This window comes from Filicampus tigris, chromosome 18 (genome assembly GCF_054856515.1).
Source record: "Filicampus tigris isolate MCC_2025a chromosome 18, RoL_Ftig_1.0, whole genome shotgun sequence".
NCBI lineage: Eukaryota > Metazoa > Chordata > Actinopteri > Syngnathiformes > Syngnathidae > Filicampus > Filicampus tigris.
This window is the reverse complement of record NC_141234.1, coordinates 13,348,658-13,369,258: the sequence shown is the minus strand read 5'-3', so window position 1 is coordinate 13,369,258 and position 20,601 is coordinate 13,348,658. Positions and strand designations below refer to the sequence as shown.

Below are 20,601 nucleotides of genomic sequence, written 5' to 3'. Positions count from 1 at the left end.
CCCGCTAATGTAGCAAATGCCCCAGGATCTTTTTGTAGACGTGCTGGTTGATTATGTGGACCACACTGAGGTGGAAAACTCAGTTTCATAGTTTGGGTTTGAAATATCTCTTTTGTCAGTCCTGGAGGTTTTGTGACACATCTCTTGTGTGAGGGTACACTGATGTGTTAATATGTAATCGAGTGCTTAGATGATCTATCAGTCACTTCAATCTAACAAAGGCAATTCTGGATTTCTTTGAAGTAAGTGACAAACCTCAATCTTGTCTTCTCTCTCTTCACAGAAAGGGATATTCTTTCTCTTCTGCCCTCTGGTTCTCTGGTTACAAAAAAGAAAACCCCAAAATTAATTTAATAAAAAGAAAATAATTCATTCAAAACATTTTCCATCATTGAATGTATTACCTATATTAATGTATTGTTATTAATGTATTAATGTAATTAAGTAACTGTACATATCATTTGAAAACAAATATTTTTTAGGGTAAGTAAAACAAAACAGATAATTTAGTTGCCCAAATGTGCATACCCTCTTTTAAATGGGGATGTGGCTGTGATCTGAATTAACCTCTTACATTGAAGCTCATGTTTAACGGTAATCAGTAAATATCTGGCACCATTCCGATTAAAACCAAAATAAAGTTCAGAAATTCTTGTATGCTTTTCCCAATATGTTTGTAGTGACAACAGTGGTCCCAACCACTGGTCCGTGGGTCACTCAACCAAAACCATAAACAATAAGCCCCTATCCCTGAAGGGCGAACATTTCCGACTGTTGACCAAGGTAAAAAAATGCGCATTCATATCAGGGTTTGTTCAAGGTCGCAATTGTTCACCAAACGGTCGTCAGATGTTGGTCATATGTTCGCATGTACTTTTTTTGCCGCAAGGCAATTTTGAATGTGTTCAAAATTTCCTTGCCACAAGAAAAAACACTCAAACTTTTGGCGAACTGTTGCCGAACGTTTGGCAAACATTTGCGACATTGAATGAACCCTGACGTGAATGCAACATACACTGTCTTCAAAAACACTCACAATTGTTCGCCGCTCAGTGGGATAGGGGCTTTAGGGGCGCGTTCGGAAATCACTCTGACACGTGCGCGAGTGTTTGTGTTCTGAGATGCAGAACGCGCTCCCCTCTCATTAATTTCCGAACGCAGTCTATGTTCTAAAACAATTGTCAGCTCGTGCTTGAACTGTTTCCATCTGGACTGCCTGACGCACCGTGTCCCCATTTGGGGTTTGGAGCATATTTTCAAATGTGCCCTAGAGCTTGTCGTCCCCCAAAATCTCTGTTCCCTCATCGTGGGTGTGATGACGGATACTCGAGTATCCGCTTATTTACGTGTACTGTCAGGAAGAATAAGTAAAGCTAACCACAGCAACAATTCTTCATTCCATGACAGTAACACATCAAAGAAGGCCAAGTTCAAAGTAAACCTTACCTTACCAAATACTGTAATATATGGACATCTATGCATTGGACACTTTTATTTTGTAGAAGTTCCCGGTAGCATGTCACGTCAGAACGGCAGGGCGTTTATACTACCATCACAAACGGGTGATACCAATTTAAACAACATAACATCGGCGGCTGAAATAACGTTTACTTGTTAATTAAGGGCTAAAAAAACCCCAACTTATTTATGCTGACACTGTAATTGTACTGTTGCTAGCGTTTAGCGGTGGCTGCGATCAAGTACTACATATAGGCTGGCAAGCGCCGTCAGATATTAATTAGATATGAATATTACCTTCACATTTTTAAAGGCAGTTTAAATAGACGTAAACCACTCTGCAAACGTTGATGCTGACAGCCTGACACAGTTGCCGTTCTTACCAATCAATTATTAACAAACCAGGCTTTTATTTTTATCCACATTTTTTGATAGAAATTTCAGTAGGATATGCAGTTACCAAAATATAACGACTTCCATGGTTAACTTGCCATTAATCGCAATTTAATCACACATTATAAATCAAGGGTTTTTCTCGCGTTCAAAATTGTGAGACGACTCTAGCCAGAGTGATTGATATTGCTCAATACAGCGCAATTGATTTCCCTCTGCTGTAGCAACGTATTGTAACTGCAGTAGTAGCGTTTGCCACTATCGAGGCACTATATCGGGCCTGGCCGACCCGCGTCTCGCGAGCCACTTGCGGCTCTTTGCCCGGTTTTAAGCAGCTCTTAATACTCCTTTTTTGTTCTGAACTTGCAGCACACCATTGGCAATTCATTGTGTATGTTGTGAGGGGCGGCAAAGTGATCTGTTTTGTGAAGGAGAGTCATATAGAACAAGGATCTTCAACCCTGTTCCTCAATGTCCGCTGTCCTGCCTGTTTTTCATCTCTCCTTGCCGCAACACACCTGATTCAAATGAACAGGATCGTCATCTAGCTTGTGCAGACCTTACTGATTACCTGATCATTTCATTTGAATCAGATGCGTTGCATCAGGCAGAGATAGAAAACAGGCAGGACAGTGGACCTCAAGGAACAGGAATGAAGACCCCTGATACATAGAACATCACAAAAAGTGAATATTACCTTCACATTTTTGTATTTTATATTTTCTCATGTGACAACATTCAAGAAATAGTGGTTTGCTACTTTGAAAAGTAGTCATCGTAGAGCTTGAAGAGTAGTGTAAATGTACTGTTCCCACAAAAAAACTCAACACACAGTTATTAAAGTCAAAATTGCTGGCTACAAAAGTGAGGAAACCCAGTAGTGAGGATGATCAAAATTGTGCCCAAAAGGTCAATATTATGTGTTGCTACCTTTATTTTGCGGCATTGCCTTAACTATCTTGGCCATGGAGTTCACCAGAGCTTAACAGGTTGCCACTGGACTCATGATCCACTTCTCCATGACATCACTGAGCTGATGGATGTTACAGATCTTGTGCTCCTTCACGTTCTGTTTGAGGATTCACCACAGATACTCATGTTTAGGTCTGAATGCATGCTTGGCCAGTCCATCACCTCTGACCTGACAAGCTAACACCCCACACCAACTTCTGCATCAATGCTAGAGGCACCCTTACATTTATTTTCCAATGTTGTCTTTGTGACGCTGAGCAAGTGAGCACCTACTTTGATCGACTATGGCGAAGCCTGTTCTCAGCCTGAGGTCATAATGTTATTACTTTCAACCTGTGTGTGCGTGTTTATGTGTACTAGTGGCATTCTAACACTATAAAGCCTGTTGACTGACTGACTGACTGACTAACTGAAGAGGAACCTGTCCTGTTAAATGATTGCAGCTCAGTATCGGGGAGTCGGCAGTTCTTACAGATGAGGCACCTTACTGTAGACTTGCAACAATTCTTTTTTTCAAACACAGTTCTTTGCCATGAGGTTTAATACTGAACCTCCAGTGACGAGTATGAGAGAATGTGAGTGTGATAACGCCAAATTTAGCACACCTGGTCTTATTTATACTGTACATGAGGCCATGTAAGTCACATAATTAACTGAGCCCAATTTTGACATTTTTACTTAGGGGTCTTGTGGTTTAGACAATAGCTGATTGTTCATATTATTTTGAGGGGAGGGTACATTTAAACAGTTGTACAATGACTAATTTAGATTGTATTTCTGTGTAATTTCTTCAATGCTTTATAAATAAAATGAAATATTTACAATAGAAATGTGGGTAGTGTACTCACTTGTGTGAGATAGTACTGTAGTACTATATTACCCATATATCTCCTCATCAAGCAAAAGCTATACCATATGACTTTGAGTCAGAGGCTGGGTATACCCTGGACCGGTCTTCAGTTAAATGGTGAATGGGCTGTCATTTGTATAGGACTTTTCTACCTTAGGTACTAAAAGCGCTTCTCACTGTATCTTATTTAGCATCGGGAGCAACTGGAGGTTCTGTATCTTGCACAAGGATATTTCACCACGGTCACGGTGCCTGGGGATCAAACGCACAACCTCTGGCTTGGGAGACAACAACTCTACCACGGACCCATGCTGCCCCGAAGTTAAATGCAGGGCACATGTTGACCAAAAATTATTCACGCTCACATTGACACCTACGGACAAGTAAATTAACCGAATTATTTGTTTTGGCATTGGTCTAATTTTTTAATGTTTTTGAATGGTGATACTTATTTTTTAAAACACAATGTTTAAGTATCATATCGATGGCGTCGGGTCAAATCCTCTTAAGTCACATTTGAGTGAATTTCATATTTTATACTATTGGTCAGTCCATACGTGTGGGTGTTATTATCACGCATTATTGACCAATCTAAAGTGTTGAAAAAGGCTTGCTGAAAAAACATTTTGGAGGTACAAGGTTTTGGCCTGACGGCAAAAATATACTGTACATTAATTAATTATATTATGATGCCTCATTATTACAAAACGAGGTGTTGTGTTAAGGGCTGGACAACTCAATATCCAGTATTGACTATTTGATTTTGACTGCATAACACAACATATAAAGGTGACTTAAAGGCAAGGTAAGGCAACTTTATTGAGAGCACATTTCCTACGCAAGGCAACTCAATGTGTTTCACACAAGCACAGACACGACTCCAATAAGCATTTACAAACACAACAGTTAACGACATTCAGAAGCAAAGCAGAGTAAAAAGAAGTAGCTTGTAAAAATTACGAACATAAAGTACATTGACAGCATTTAAACGCTAACCCTAAATAAAGTAATAAATAAGAGTAATAAAATAAGAAAGAAGTAGTCTAAAATAACTGAAAGAAAAAACATTTTAAAATGTTTAGAAGACCTTCATCAAAGGTATGGGGGAAAAGCAAAGGTTTTGACTGTAATTTAACACTAGTATTTACACTCGGGGCTGACTTCACTTCTGTTGGCAGGTTATTCCATTTGTGTGCGCATAACAGCAAAATGCAGCTCCACCATGTTTCTTTTGAACTCTGGGCTCCACTACTTGACCCAAGGCTGCAGATCTCAAAGCTCTACTGCGTTTATTTTCAATCATCATTTCTTCAATGTATTCAGGACCCAAACCTTTCAGTGACTTATAGACCAGTAACAGAATTGTGAAATATATTCTACAGCTGATTGGAAGCCAGTGTAAAAGCAGTAGTAAACTACCGCTTTGTGTTATGTTTGCTAAATTGTAAAAAACATGGTCTTCATGATGTGTAACATTGTAAGCCATTTTGTTTTGTTCTTTCTAAGACACCAATCACAATTGCTTTATGGATATACAGTACTGTATATATTTTATAATGAGCAAAGGCTACACAATGGCACAGTGTGCTCTCTTTGTACATTAGCCATACAAAGAATAAACAACATATCTTGGGATTGTTCGCATGTGCTGGTGGAGCTGCTGGGGAATAACTTTTAAAGCAATAAATAAATCAACAACATATTTAACAGACAGTGAAAACAATTCCATCTGTTGCTTTTGTCTAAATGTCACATACCAGATGGAGTACTTAGCATCAAGATAGCTTCCTCTGGAGAAAAAAAAAATCCTACCCAACTGCTCATTCACTCTTGTGAGTATTTCATATTTGATATGCATTGGGTGCCTCTTAGAGCAGTTTGACTAATCATAAGCTGATAGATGCTTAGCCGCACAGATCGAAACTCTGCTCAGGTGAGAATATTAAAACTGCAGGCAGCTTAGAAATTGCAGGCAAAATCAAGCTTTTAATTAAGTGCTTCTGAGCATCTTTGACAAGTATGAATAGTTTCACAGCAGAAAATATTAACAGAGTGCCAGTAACCAAATATTCATTTAATTCAAAATTCAAGACTGATTCATGACATTCATACAGAATTCTTAAGAGGAAGTCACGTAAAAAAGAGTCCTTTACAATAATATGCTCTATGCGGCACCATTGGTTTAAACGTGGTATTCTGATAAATATTTTATTCGTGGAATATGAGCTAAGCAGCAAAGTCCACCTGTTTTTATCCATCTCAGCGGGTGGCCATTTTGTCACTTGCTCTCGACTGAGAATGACATCACACTGTCTAAGGGTTCAGTTTGCAAACGTCACATGACCAACATGACCAAACCTGGAAAACAGGTGAGCCGCGATTGGTTGTTACCAGGTGAAAAGGCGAAAAGTGGAAGTATCTTGGAAGTACAAGATTTTGGCCCAATGCCAGCAATATAGAGTATCCACTATATGTGGAAGGTTACGTGATGACCCCTGGGAAACATGTTAGCGGACTTGCTGTGATAACTAGTTTAAGTACAGATTGATGACATGATGGTCTGTACCCAAACTTGCTAAAATTTTATTTCTTTATGGCTGGTGTCATAAATGAAATATCATGAATATGATAAGATATATGTTAACATTATCAAAACCTAAACATTGGATATTGTAATTTTTTTGTAGCGTTTGTAGAGATCTTTTAAACAAAACACATTGCAGACGTTTAAAGTTCCTATGAGTGCTTTGTACAGTCCCCTCTCATTGGGCTTCTCCATTTCTCCAAACCGGAGGTGTCAGGTCAAACTGACAATTTACATGGACTGCAAAAATGGCCCAAGAGCTGAGCTGGCAAAAGAACTACAAAAATGACCAAAGAGCTACAGGAGACCGAAAGGACAACCACTACACAGCTGTTGCCTGAAGTCTTAAAATAGCGGTGCACGTCGCAGGTGGAACTAATTAAAATCAAGTTGCAAACAGTAGCAGGCACAAGGGACTCTTGTCTGCAATTCTGGAGCGCACACAAAGAAAAAACTTGTCTACAAACACCAGAGAGGCAGCCGGTTAGACGCTGATCAGAGACTTTTGCAATGCAGATTAATTGTTTGTGCGGGCGCTACTGTAGCCGCAGACTGGTTGGCTAGCTACGTGAGGTCTGTCGATCATCCGACACCAGGTCTAATAGTAATCCAGGACTTTGGTAATTTCTGTGGTGAGATTAGATCTCAAATGTATTTGTGGAAATGACATTGTTGCAATATTGAGTGTATTAACTTGCTTTATGATCAAATATTGTTGTTTGAAGAATCTTAGAATAGTGATTGCAGGATAAATTGAATTAAATGTATTATGACTTTTTAAATATCATATTCAACCATTTCACAGTTTTTTTATCCTAGGGAAATTATAATTAGTGTAGCTATCACTGTAATAAAGTTTGTACAGTAAAATGCTATTATAAAGTAATTCATGTTGAATCAGAGGTCCTGATTAGATTACAGTGATTTGTATTAATTAAAAGTAGATACATGAATTTACACTCGATAAAATGATAAAAGTAATTGTCGTCATTTCTGAAATTTAAAAATGGTGGTGGTTTGTTTCTTATTTATCATTACGGTGATTTGGGTTATGTCATTGTTTATACAACATAAAAGTGTATTGTATGTAGGGTTGTTTCATTTAAGGTTTTTCACCTAATGGCAAATGGGTGGCTTGGAAATAAAAGGAAGGAAGAGAAAAGATGCCTCGTCATTTGAGTGAATCCTAGTTCAGATTCTCTGTAGATGAGATTATCCCTGTCAAGTGGGGATTGCGTGCAAGAACTTGACAGTGAAAAATCGTCTTGTGCCCACGCCCTGAAGAGCCAGATATGCCAACTCTCAAGCATCACAATGTCGTTCACTTGAAGACTTGCAATGGCTGACCTAGGAGTTAAGTCAGTTGAGCAACTGAAGGTGGAGAGAACCGTTGCAAAAAGAAGGTGGAGAGAACCGTTGCAAAAAGACTGTTTTCCCGCTTGGTCAATCATCCATCCATCCATTATCTGTACCGCTTCTCCTCACAAGGGTCGCGGGGCGTGCTGGAGCCTATCCCAGCTGTCTTTGGGCAGTAGGCGGGGGACACCCTGAACTGGTTGCCAGCCAATCGCAGGGCACACAGAGACAAACATCCGCACTCACAATCACACCTAGGGGCAATTTAGAGTATCCAATCAACTTACCATGCATGTTTTTGGAATGTGGGAGGAAACCGGAGTGCCCGGAGAAAACCCACGCAGGCACGGGGAGAACATGCAAACTCCACACAGGGAGGCCGGAGCCGGGATCGAACCCACGACCTCTGAACTGTGAGGCGGACGTGCTAACCAGTCGACCACCGTGCCGCCGCTTGGTCAATCATGTTCGGAGAAAATATATGACTGAAGAGGAACTCAAGGATAGTTTCAATAAACTCAAGGGGGAGGCAAAGAAGGCTATGGATGCTAACGATGATATGGAAGCTGGACTTGTCGCAGAGCTTGAGGTAGAGCTGGGTACAAGTGAAGAGGCTGAGTTGACCAAGCAGCAGACAGCTGACATTGCCAAGAATGCATTTGAGTGCGAAACAAAGTTAAAGGAGGTCAACAATAGGATCCAGGAGTCCCTCTGGGTTAACTTTGGGAAGAGTGAATTGTGCGCAGCAATACAAGCTTTAGAGACCTCGTGTGAATGTGCTGCTGCAACACGACCAAGTGGCAACCAGGAAGCCTTCATACTAGTCCAAATGCAAGAGCTTGCCGCATGGGAAGCTTACAGTCGCTGGAGAAGATGGGTTCCTCAAGGTGAGCTGTAGCACACCTAGGGTCGCTTAAAGGAACTGGATCTCCCAACTATTTGTTTAGTCTCCAGAAAAGATCATTTCATACAGGAGGATTAAAGAGGATGGTGACTGGTCAGCACAAATTGCAGCCATCTAGCCCCAACTATCAAGCTGAAGCCTACAGCCCTTCGCAAGTTTTCTGGTTGTAAGCATGATTTCCATAGGTGGAGAAATGATTGGGAGGCGCTGCAGAGTGCAGGAGCTTCCATTGATCATGATGCTTCTCAACATCACTGCAAATGCAGGACAGAAAGTTGGAACATTGATTGATTTGGCTTCTGACACAAACTACATCACCCATAAAGCTGCAAACAAATTAAACCTCAGAAGTGAAGAAATCACTCTTGTTGTGCATGGAGTTGGTGGAATGAAGGTCCACATTGAGACGAGATGATACCTTCTAAAGATCCGGGTTAACACTCCAAAAGGCACGCTCAGGTCACACCAGTTAACTTGCTATAGGCTGGACAAGATTGCAGATGTTCATAGGCATGTAACTCCAGAGCAGCTGCAGAAATTCTTTCCCGATGTGCCTCAAAGGGAACTTGAAAGGCACATCTCCTTATAAGCCATAGAAAGGGTCAGCTGGCGCCTCAGAGGTTCAGTACTGTTAAAGATCTTGTACTTTGGGACGGCCCACTTGGGAAAACAGTTGGGGGTTCGCATCCTGTACTTTTCGAGAAGCTTACTGTGCAAGCCCACATGTCCAAAACACACTTTGCAAGATCAATGAGAGCAGCTGCAAGATATGAGGTTTGCAATATTGCCCAAAGACAGCCTCACCCAAATAAACAGAAGGAGGCAGGTACTTCAGCAACCAACCGGGACTTCTTGAATTGGTGGAAGTGGGACAGCATTGGGACTGCATGTGAGCCAAGATGTGGTGGATGTCGCTGTGGTAACTGTCAGCCGGGCGGCAAGGAGATGACTCTTGCTGAGGAGAAAGAGCCCCAAGTAGTAAGAGAAGGTCTGACCTATGTCAAGGGAGACAACCACAATGAAGAACCACACTGGCATGCAAAATATCCTTGGCTGGAGGACCCGGCATTCCTGCCAGATAACCGAAAAGCTGTGTAAGCTACATCTTTCCGAACAGCGAAACAGTTATCCAAGGAACCTGACTGGAAAAACACGTATAAAGCCCAAGTGCATGACATGATTGAGCGGAAGGTGGCAATAGAGCTGTCCATGGTCATGATTGTCAGATGGAATGGACCGGGCTGGTATGTTAGTCACCTAATTGCCTTAAACTCCCATTCTACTACAATCCCAGTCAGACTGGTGTGGAACAGCAGTCAGAAGTATGGCGGAATAAGTTTGAATGATTTGCTTATGAAGAGCTCGGACGTCCTCAACCCGATCAGAGCTGTCCTTCTCAGGTTCAGGGTGGGAGTCTTCGCTGCTCTTGGCGATATTAAGAAAATGTACAACTCAGTCTGGCTGGAAGACTCAGAAGTGCATCTTCACAGATTTCTTTGGCGAGACTTGGAAGAAGAGGAGCTTGGAGAATATGCGATAACCAGAGTGAACATAGGAGACAAGCCCGATGATTGCGAGAAACTGCTAACCTCCCTGCTTTTACCCATCTTAAAGAGGAGCAACGTGTAATCCACAATGACAGCTATGTTGATGATATTCTTACATCCCACAACAGGCTTGACCAATTGAAAAACCATTACAGCAAATGTGGAACGAATTCTGAAAGCTGGGGGTTTTGAGCACAAGCCGTGGATCTTGTCTGGTCAAAGTGGGAGGAAAGGGCTCAGTAACAAACTGAAGCGGACCGAGGATTAAGTCATGGTTTTACCAAACCAAATGCGTGACGAGGAGAATAAGGCACTTGGTCTGGGTTACATCGTAGAAGAGGATAAACTCCACGTAATTGTTGGCATCAACTTCTCCAAAAGAAAGAGGCAGATGCGACTTGGTCAAGACCTTCTGCGGGAGCAAATCAGAGGCCACACTCCTAACCCACTAACACGGAGGGAGCTTTTCAGCCAGGTATCAGGACGTTATGACCCCATTGGCTTGGTGACCCCTGCTAAGCAAAAAGGGGCAATTTTGGTCCGTAGAGCTTTCCAGGAGGCAAAGACTGGGAACTGTCAAGTCAAGGAGACATGGGACATGCTTCTCTCAGCTCGTCTTAGAGAAAATGCAATTCAGCTCTTTGAGGAATATGCTCAACTTGAGAAGGTTAAATTTACAAGAGCATTAACCCCGCTATGCTGTGCAAGCAAGCCATGCGTAGTTACCTTCTCAGATGGAAGCGAGCAAGCGTATGGAGCAGTGCTTAATCTGAGGTGGGATTCTGATCAAGGACGCATTATTAGGCTGGTCGAATCCAAGGCCAAACTCCCCCCCTTGGATCACAAGGGTGATGCTGTTAAAGCGGAGATGTGCGGAGCGGTTTTTGCCTCACGCTTAAAGAAGTACTTTGAGCTACTTAGTCGGATCAAAGGTGCACAATGGCACCACCTGGTGGATAGTCCCAACGTGCCAGGTATGGATATCAAACATTCTTCGCTAACATGATTGGGGAGAGCCAAGGCAGCACTGGGGCCCAAGACTGGTGGTGGATTCCAGGACTGCAAAATATTGCAGATATAATTACCAGAGGAGCCAGCCCTCTGGATTTAGAGGAGGAATGAGAGTGACAAAATGGACCGGGGTTCCTGAGCTTGCCAGTGAGTGCTTGGCCAGTCAAATCAGCAAAGGAAATGGCAGCCTCTGCCAGAGAGAACATCAACAGATTGCAAAAGAAATCATTTGTGGCCACACTTAAAATAATCGAGGAAAGCCCAGATCTAAAGGATGGAGAACCACGGCGACCTCCGTTAGGGTCTGCTTTAAACAACCTTTTGGATGTCAAGAGGTACAGCCTTCTATCAAAATTGGTCAAGGTAAGTGGCATGGGTTTGCAGAGCCGCCAAGCAGTTCCATGGGGAAAAGAGAACCCTAAACAGCCCGAAGTGGGAGCCAGTGTCACGAGTGGGAGTCATCTCACTCAGAGAGCGTGAGGATGCCTTGAGAGACATTCTTCTTGCTGCACAAATGGGCCAGTCTTTTCCAAGTACCACAACAGACCGACTTGTGGTCTTCAAAGATAAAGAGACTGGGATGTTGGTATGTGGGGGCCGGGTCCAAAACTATGAGGACGACAAAATTGGTGTTCCCATCTTACCCTATGATTAATGGGTGTCAGTGTCCAGGGTTGTTTCATTTAAGGTTTTTCACCTAATGGCAAATGGATGGCTTGGAAATAAAAGGAAGGAAGAGAAAAGATGCCTTGTGAATCCCAGTTCAAATTCTCTGTAGATGAGATTATCCCTGTCAAGTGGGGATTGCGTGCAAGAACTTTACAGGAAGGAAGTTCTTTGACTTGCTTTGCCAGTTACTAGTTTTTGTTGCGCATAGCTCCAATTATTGTTTTTTCACACCCACATGCAGAAAAGGAGAGAGTCACTGAGCTCCTGATGGATTCAATGCCTTGCTGAAAGGCACCTTGGTGGTACTCCGGAAGCATTCCAGCATCTCGCCATCAACCAATCTCGCCAAGCATCTCGCCATCAACCAATCCTGCTTTCACAATACTTTCAGTAATATTTGCTTTTGTATCTATGGCGGGGTCTGTTTTATTTTGTGCCCAGATCAGGGCTTGAACCCATATCTTCCAGTCCCCAAGCCTCGTCCAAAAAAAATGCAGGGCACGTAAAAGTTGCTGAGACATGTCGTTGCTTTTCTTTTCTTTTTTTTTTTTTTGTAACTGAGACCAACCACAATACAGACTGTTGGGAGTGTTCTAGCAGCAAGAGCAAAGTTCCCTCAAGTCCCAGAGGAGTGTGAGAAGGTCAAATATTGACAGTGAGGAAAAAGCAAAGGGGAGGTGAACGACTACCCTGCCAGGGCCACAAAGCTGTCAGATACACATCTCGAAAGTCTCTTGAGGGCGGGTGTAGGAAGCACTATATCACTGAATTAAAGCATGGTCGGCTCAGATAAGTAGGATCCAGCAAAGGGTTCAGTAAACAAAAAATGGAGCAGCATGTACAATCCAAAGTCAAAAACTAGCTTCTTGTTTTTGTCTTCATTACAGAAGTCGGACAATAGACTCAAAATCTTACCCTTACAATTGAGCAACTACTATACATCAATCTGTTGGTGCCCTAAATTGTCACTAACCTTTTCACGTTTTATCTCATATGACAAAACACTTGTTTGTAGATGATGGAAGATGCCAAAAAAAAATAGCTATACCATGGTTTACCTGTACAAGTTTACAATAGCAAAATGCAGTCGTTGGTAATGTTGGATTGATACTCCAAATATTGACACTGTCGCTATCTGGTGACTAATGCCTATTCTATACTATATGATTTGTGCGGCTTTATACGATGAAAGGAAGCTGTACTGCACAAAGCAAAATGGATAGACTTTACAAAAAAAATATAGCGCTTGCCATAGTAGTGTGTATATATGATGAAAATGAAAACATTCATAGTTAGTAGGGGTGTAACGGTACACTCGGGTGTATTAATACGTTTCGGTGTGGCATGTTCGGTTTGGTCCACTTGCGTTCAGTTCGGTCCACACACACGGACTGTTGCATGCGGGAGACGAGAGTGGCGGCACAAAAGAGAGAGCCAGAAAAGAGCCACAGCTCGAAGACACTGCGGTCTCCTGTTTGGGAATATTCTGGCTTTCCTGTTCCCCATCGCCGATGGGGAAAGGTGCGTGGATAAGTCCGAAAGTTGTGTGCCGTCATTGCTTCATGAAATCAGCGGCTATGTTGCGGTTAGCACGTCTAAGATGCACGGCATGACTGTGAATGTTTCTTAGACGAGGAAGCAAGCAGTCTTTTTAGCCCAAAACGTCAAACTTAAATAGCGAGATTTATCATATTGTAGCATCTTCCAGGAGCACGCCGTCAGACTTAGGTTAATTATCACGTTTTTATTAATCCAAGTACAACTGCTCGTGCTCTTCTTTCTCCGCTGTGCCACTCGCTTGCTGTATGATGTATTCATGAACCTCGGAAACATCACAACTCAGCAACACAAATCCGACCACAACACAGATAACCCAATTCGTTACAATATGCTGTTGAACATTCAAAGATTTCAATGCCTACAAAGTGTATACAATTTCATAAAGTCTTTAAAAAAATTTAATTATAAAAAGAGTTTTAATATAGTTAGCAATAATTGTAACTGTTATTGTATGTATTTTTTTTTTTATCACAAAAAGTGTATACATGTACTGTAATGACAACTTGGCTTTAGCTTGAATACTTAGGTGTGTCATAGGCTTTTGCTGCTGGGTGTTTAAAGATTTCAGTGTCTTAATAATTTACTAAATTAAGAGAGCTTTATTGTTAGTGTATTTTTTATTCTGGTGTAATTTCTTAGATTACCACCCGAATGGTTCGCTTTTATTCATTTTTTTCGAAAAAAATTTACCATTTACTTGTCATCTTTACAAAATAAACATATTAAAAAAAAAAAAAAAAAATCTGTTTTTTGTACCGGAAAATATACCGAACCGAAGTTTCCAAAAAAACGAACCGAAACGAAATGCGGCTTAGTGTACAGTTACACCCCTAATAGTTGGTAAAACGGGGTTGACTTGCGACAACAACTTGCAACACCACTTTTTTCAAATCAGCGTTTAAGACGAATCACAATATTAAGTAAAGTACAAGGTTATATTTAGCCGGCCGGTAACAGCACAACTGTATTTTAGTCCTACATAGAAATGATCCGTCTCCGTTTTCCTCCATCTCTATTGTTTTTGGCGCTGATGATAGTGGCTGTTGCATGGTAGTATTTACTGTAAATGTTTTTATTGATTGTTCCTGTTGGTTGGTTGGTTTGTTGGCAGCAATCATAGAATCAAGAAAAAGCATACATATTGTGAGACTCCTGAAGTCCACCACCATTCACTTCACACCATGTGACAAACTGTTTGATCACTGATACTATACACTGATATCACTTTGATACTCCTCCTCCTGTCCATTCCTAATACAACACGACATTGCAGGTCGTCTGCAAACCTCTCAAGCTCGGAATTGTACTTGAAGTCTGAAGTGTACAGGGTGAACAGGATTGGAAAAAGCACTGTCCTCGGTGAAGCTCCCGCAATGCAGTGTTTGACCTGCAGTCCCTCAACCTCTCATATCGAGGTCTGCCTAACATATAATCTGTAATTCAAGCCACAAGGTGTGAACTAAAATCCATGGGCCAGTTGTTCCCTGAGTAGCGGAGCCTGGATGGCGTTGAAGGCATTGGAGAAGTCCAGTAATGTCCACCACCATAGCCACTGGCCAAGTGAGAGTGGAAGTGTAAAAAGATGATGTTGTCCTCCACTCTTACCTGATATGAAAACTGCAGGTCAAGGGCATGTGGACCTGCGGTCTCAAATAGTGAAACAGGACCTGTTCCACGATTTTTATCATATGTGATGTGAGGGAGACCGGCCTGAAGTCATTTAGTTCAACAAGATGTTTTTTTCCACTGCGGTCAGACTGACTACGAGCTGAGCGTTTCTATGTGGCGCGTTTCGACATATAGGCAATGCAGTTCATGGGTCAGGTGCCAATGTGTGCCGGGTGGCGGGGATGAAGCAGTTAAAGGAAAATTTTGCTTTTTTGTCCATTTTGCTGGGGTTAATAAATGTGAACTTTTCGAGGCATCCCCAACAGTCAATCAGTGTTGAATATGTACCTACTGTGTCACATGCAGCAGCAGCAGCAACAAACAGACACACACGCACGCCCCCCCCCCACACACACACACACACCATGGTAAAATATATACAATGTAGGACAATATCAATGACGTCTGTGCGCCCGCATACACACTAATAGTGAAAAGGCTTTTGAAAAAAAGTTCAGTACGACTGTTTGGTTCGGTTTGGTTCGCATGTCATGAGAGATGTACTAAGGATTTTGAGAAGGGAAACGGCTTTTGCAGGGGAACCACTATGTATTGCTGTTTGTATGAATTGTTTTGAGACATGCAGTAAATGTTTTGGAAATTTCCATTCTGATCTGAAAAATGTACCAAAGTGACTGAGGAAAACTGCAATAATGTGAAAGTCATTTACTGCATCCCCACAATATCAAAAATAAAAACATATCAGTCAGCTATGTGGACTACCACATGAAAAATATTCAGAAAAAAAAAATACCGTATATAAATTCATATCCGAGATTGAATGTCTGGATTCTTAAAAGACATTGTACCTGTTATTAGTAGTTCAGCAGTTAACAGAGCCATACTGATTTGTTACTGTTAACTGACTGGTTAACTTTGGCTTACTGGTATGACAACGATGTTGATTACATCACTGCCTCTATGGTCAATTTATGATGGTGACAGTTTTGACTCACTGCTGTTTTAAAAGCCATATCCAGAGCTGGACATCGCCTAACCGTCACCGAGTTCCCATCTGCATATTTAAACGACCCACGTGGTTCCAGTCCGTCCGTCGTAGGCGACAACCAATCATCGTTGAGAACCTAATCTTCATGTCACACGGGGACCGCACGAGAAGACATGTCGCCCAACAAAGGACAAATATCAAACAAAAACAACTGACACACACGCATGCACAATGTGGTGATCAGTGAAATGAAAACAATGTGGGGCACATGTCATTGCGTCTGTGGGACCGCAAGGTACACAACACTGAAAACGACAAACCTACGGTACACAACCCTGTTTGATTTTTTATTTTTTCCTTACTCAGCCGCGTGTCAGGAGTGCGGCACCTGCGTGTGACGAGGTACTGGTTAGGTCCGGTCTCGACGCCGTTTGGCTGACTCGGACCGACTGGGACCACGTGGGTCGTTTCAATATACAGGCGGGAACTCGGTGATGGTTAGGCGATGCCCAGCTCTGGCCATGTCGAAATTCACTCAGCCGGCACGCAACGGCCTGTGGTGAAACTTTGCGGTGCTAAATGACTTCACTTTGAGAATGATCTGTAAAAACGTTAATTGGATTTTTCTCCACTGAACATATTTGAAGTTTGCAGAGGGTCATTACACACCGTGCCTCTAACTTGAGGTTTTTTGGGCTCTGGCGACATCTCTTGTGGGATGAATTTGATTGGACCTTTGATCTGCCTCCTGGACCTCTTGGTACCATCAGGTAGCGTCTCCATAGCAATGTCAGCTTCATCGCTGCTTGCCTGGTCACACTCTGAGCATTGCCTGAGAAAAACAAGTTCATTTTGCCAGAATAGAACAGATTTGCCCATCAGAATGCAATACCTTGTTATTTGATTTTTTTTAAGAGAGAGAGAGATGCAGATGTCACATCACATTAACTTGGATGTATGCGGAGAAGTTAAAACCAATAAAACTGTAACTTTGAGAGAGGTCTTTCAAATTAGTTTTTCGGAATCTTTACCAAATGCTCCTTTACACAGTAACTCCTGATTGATATGATTCCAAATAACACATGCAGTTGCACCATGTTACTTCATTTTATGCTACTTACCAGTAGCTGTTCTTGGTCTTCTTGGGCATGCGTGTCAGTGGTGGTTCTAGACAACCCAAATGATAGTAGAGTTTGCAGGTGTCACACAGCACAAGCAGATGTTGGTCTTGGTTCTTCTTACAAATGCCACAGCTGTCAACACAGAATGTTGTTTATGAGTAACAGCTGTTTATATTGGTAATTATGAATGTAGAATAAGTTGGATGGATCAAATTGCATTTTTCATCCGTTCGACTATGACTTTTTTCCCTTTCTTTTTTCTGGATTGACGACTGACGGACTTTGAAGTTTATTGATGGAAACGATGAGAGCTAGGCGGTTATAGGGTTTTTCCTGCATTCAAAATTATGAGGCGGTCGCCTCCAGCTAACTGTATACCCACCTCCAGCCAAAGCGATTGATTTTGCTCAACACTGCCCGATTGATGTTCCTCTGAGGCAGTAACGTAGTTTAACTGCAGTTGCAGCGTTCGCCACTGTGGAGGCACTATATCAGGCGTGGCAAACCCATGTCTTGCAAGCCGCATGCGGCTCTTAAGGCTCTTAAAGCCCTTTTCACTGTGAACTTACAGCGCGCCGTTGTCAACGCCATTCAAGAAGTAAAAAGCGAGGCTTCTCCTACTGGTTTCAAAAATGTATGTTTCGTTGTTTTTAAAAGAAAGCCCAGTCTGTGCTCATTTTAGAAAATGAAAATCAAGAGACCAGATGTATCTTTCAGTGTTAATACTAGGAATAGACCGATCGGCTCCGATATTCGGCTGCTATGTCAGCACTTCCAAATATAGGCACGCTGTTGCGCGTCTGATAAAGGGCTTGTCGGAACGCGGCGATTGAACAGATTACATTCGGCAAGCGAGGTATGTGCATGTAACGCATGCACTGTGGCGCAAATGAGATCGAGGGGGAAAAAAACCTTGAGTGGTGTTGCCTACCAAGTTCACTTTCAAAACGGAAGGGGAAAAAAATCAGAGCAAAATGAAAATTAAGTTCAATACAGGGCGTTTTAACAGTTTTTGTTGAATGTAATGGCAACTCCACTAAATAAACAAACAACAAAAACAAAACAGCAACACCAGCACAAATACACATTAAAGCTAGCATTTCTTGTGAGCTCATAGGCTGGTCTATTTTATGTGCGCCCATATATATAATGTGGCCCTTTTTGCAGTAACATTTTAAAAAATGTGGCGCTAGTTTTAATAAATGAATTCTTCAACATGATAAGTCATTCTTATCGGAACTCTTAACTTAAAGTATGTATACTGTAAAAGAACGCAAGTCAGTTGAATTCACAGAATGCATGCACGTCATGGCGCATGGTCAGGATGGTACCACCTCTGCCTCAATCTGAGCCAGGAAAAATACTGAAATAGCACGGCCGACTGACAGACTGACAATTACAGTTTAGTTCAGCTTGAAATGGCGGACTGACAATGACGGACGGGTGGCCAGGCTGCAGACGAATGACGAACTGGCAAAATTTTGCAAATTGCCCACCTCTGCCGATAACCATACACCACTGTACAGTAAAAAATACATACCATACTAGATATGTAATAAACAATGATTGATAATACTGTGACTCATAACCAAATGAAATAGTGTGTAAAAACCATATCTGAACAAACATTCAAATGGATGGTATCCTGCAATCAGTATGACAACCATATTAGAGATTTAAAAAAACAAAAAAACAACAACAATATGATCTTAGAAGAATTGACCTCTGTACTTGGGTTGGGTTTACTAACACGACCTGAAAGGGTTCTTTAAAGATTGTCACCAACATTCAAAGACTGGTCAGGAAGGGAAACTCGTTGTCCACGTTCTCTTCAACCTGCCCGTGTCCGGGAAGTGTCAAATACATTGCTGGATCAGGCTCAGTGTCCTGACAAGAGTCCTCCGGGTCTGATCTGCGTTGGTCTAGGTTCAGCAACAGGTAACATGTTTCCTGTTTCTCTTGTATATTGGTGCTTTTGATTGAATCGGGTAAGATCTGGGCTCTTTGCATGTTTCTTTCACAACTCCAATGTGGTCATAGCAGTTGGTTGTTCGAAGCCTAACCACCTGTTCTCCAGATAGAGGTTGGAGAGGTCGGCTGGTTCTGTCATAAATCTTTTGTGTGAATCTTCTGTAGAGAAGTTGCCCGCGCACTTCTGAAGCTTGAATTCAAGCAGTCTTTTGAGACAGGGAGAGTGTCATCACAATCATTGTGCTGGAGAAGTTTGGTGTCACAAAGTGCATTTCTTAAATTGAGTAGGTTGAGAAATATGTCGGTCTAGTCTCTGGGAGATTTCTCCATGAGGCTTTTGACACTACGGACATCACTCTTCGCTAATCCGTATGATTGGGCATAATCAGGGCTGCTTGTCAGAAGATTGAAGTCCCACTACTCTGCAAAATCTTTAAAACGCTGATTTGTAAACTGACATCCATTGTCCGTAATGAGGGTGCTTGGTTCAATAATATGTATTCTTTTCCCAAAAGGTTTTACGGAGAGGACATTTCACTTTGCACTGGTGTCTACTTTCATTTCAACTGAGTTGACATTAATTTGTGAAGTGGTGAAAGCGTTTCCTTTTTTTTTCTGACCCTGTGCAAAACCGGAACCTACTGTCATCTCCAGTAGTATTTCATTTATGTAGTAGGTTTCACTGTCACTGTCCTCCACTGTCTCCTTGTCACAGTCTCAGCTATTCACATGTTTGGTTTGCATAGCATTCAAACTTGTAACTAGACTATGTGGGGACATCAACGTTCTGTTGTGCTCTTCTGTCATTTTGTGAATCTGGCATATGTGGCCATAGCTAGAGTCAAACCACTGTCACGTAACAGACCTTTTCCTTGAGTTGGTTGTCATTTATGCCACAATGCAGGTAAATGCAACATAATTAGCATTCACACCATAGTCCAAATTGCTGTCGAAAGACAGGAAATGGCAAGACGTCCTGTTGCTTCTGCCGCTGGTACTTGGTATTTATAAAGTAGGTGCACTAAGATTTCAATGTGTGTGATTTCCCACCTGTAGAGAATTGCTGGCAGGCTGGATGGCTTCCCTTGAGTTCCACCCTCTTTTTTGCTAGACTTCCTCTCTTTGGGGGCTTTTAGAACAGCTGGGGTGTTTAATTTCTGTGGAAAGTCAGACAAAATCATAGTTCTGTTGCACAGTTCCAAAAGTACTCCTGTTCCACATATGAACCACAGTCTTGCACTTGGAAATGCCTTTGTAGTGTTGACAAAATGTGTCAGATTGATAATGTTTACAACCTTTTCAACAGAATATGCTATATATTCTTTGGTAAAAGATAAACTATTGTTTCTGGCTTTTTTTCAAGTTTTCAAAAAACAAGTAGTGGTAAATTTCAACGCAACTTAGCTCATTACCACGTTACAAAAAGGGTCCCTTTCATTATAGTTCAACAAGTAGGTTAATAACCTAGGCTCATATTTATTAATTTTTAAAAATTGCAAATGACAAAGGGCAAACTGTGGTGCAAAAACGATTTAATAACAAGGTGTAAAAAAAAAAAGGGATCAAAAGGGAACTGAAATGAAGTGAA

General features: G+C 41.8%; 1 protein-coding gene and 1 long non-coding RNA gene across 6 annotated transcripts in view; one reads left to right on the top strand and one right to left on the bottom strand.

The window, feature by feature from the left end:
- LOC147132618 (uncharacterized) overlaps positions 1-20,601 on the top strand; it is a 385,135-nt gene that overhangs the window by 184,373 nt on the left and 180,161 nt on the right. The gene's annotated exons all lie outside the window — the stretch shown is intronic.
- phf14 (PHD finger protein 14) overlaps positions 1-20,601 on the bottom strand; it is a 103,530-nt gene that overhangs the window by 46,354 nt on the left and 36,575 nt on the right. For 3 of the 5 annotated variants that reach the window (XM_086014567.1, XM_086014569.1, XM_086014566.1), the window contains 4 exons: positions 20,064-20,170; positions 17,043-17,174; positions 16,591-16,753; positions 256-318 (listed from right to left, as the gene is read on the bottom strand). In XM_086014567.1, coding sequence (XP_085870693.1) covers positions 256-318; positions 16,591-16,753; positions 17,043-17,174; positions 20,064-20,170 — 465 coding nt within the window. The remainder of the gene's footprint in view (positions 1-255; positions 319-16,590; positions 16,754-17,042; positions 17,175-20,063; positions 20,171-20,601) is intronic. The other 2 variants (XM_086014568.1, XM_086014570.1) reach the window with 1 other exon arrangement.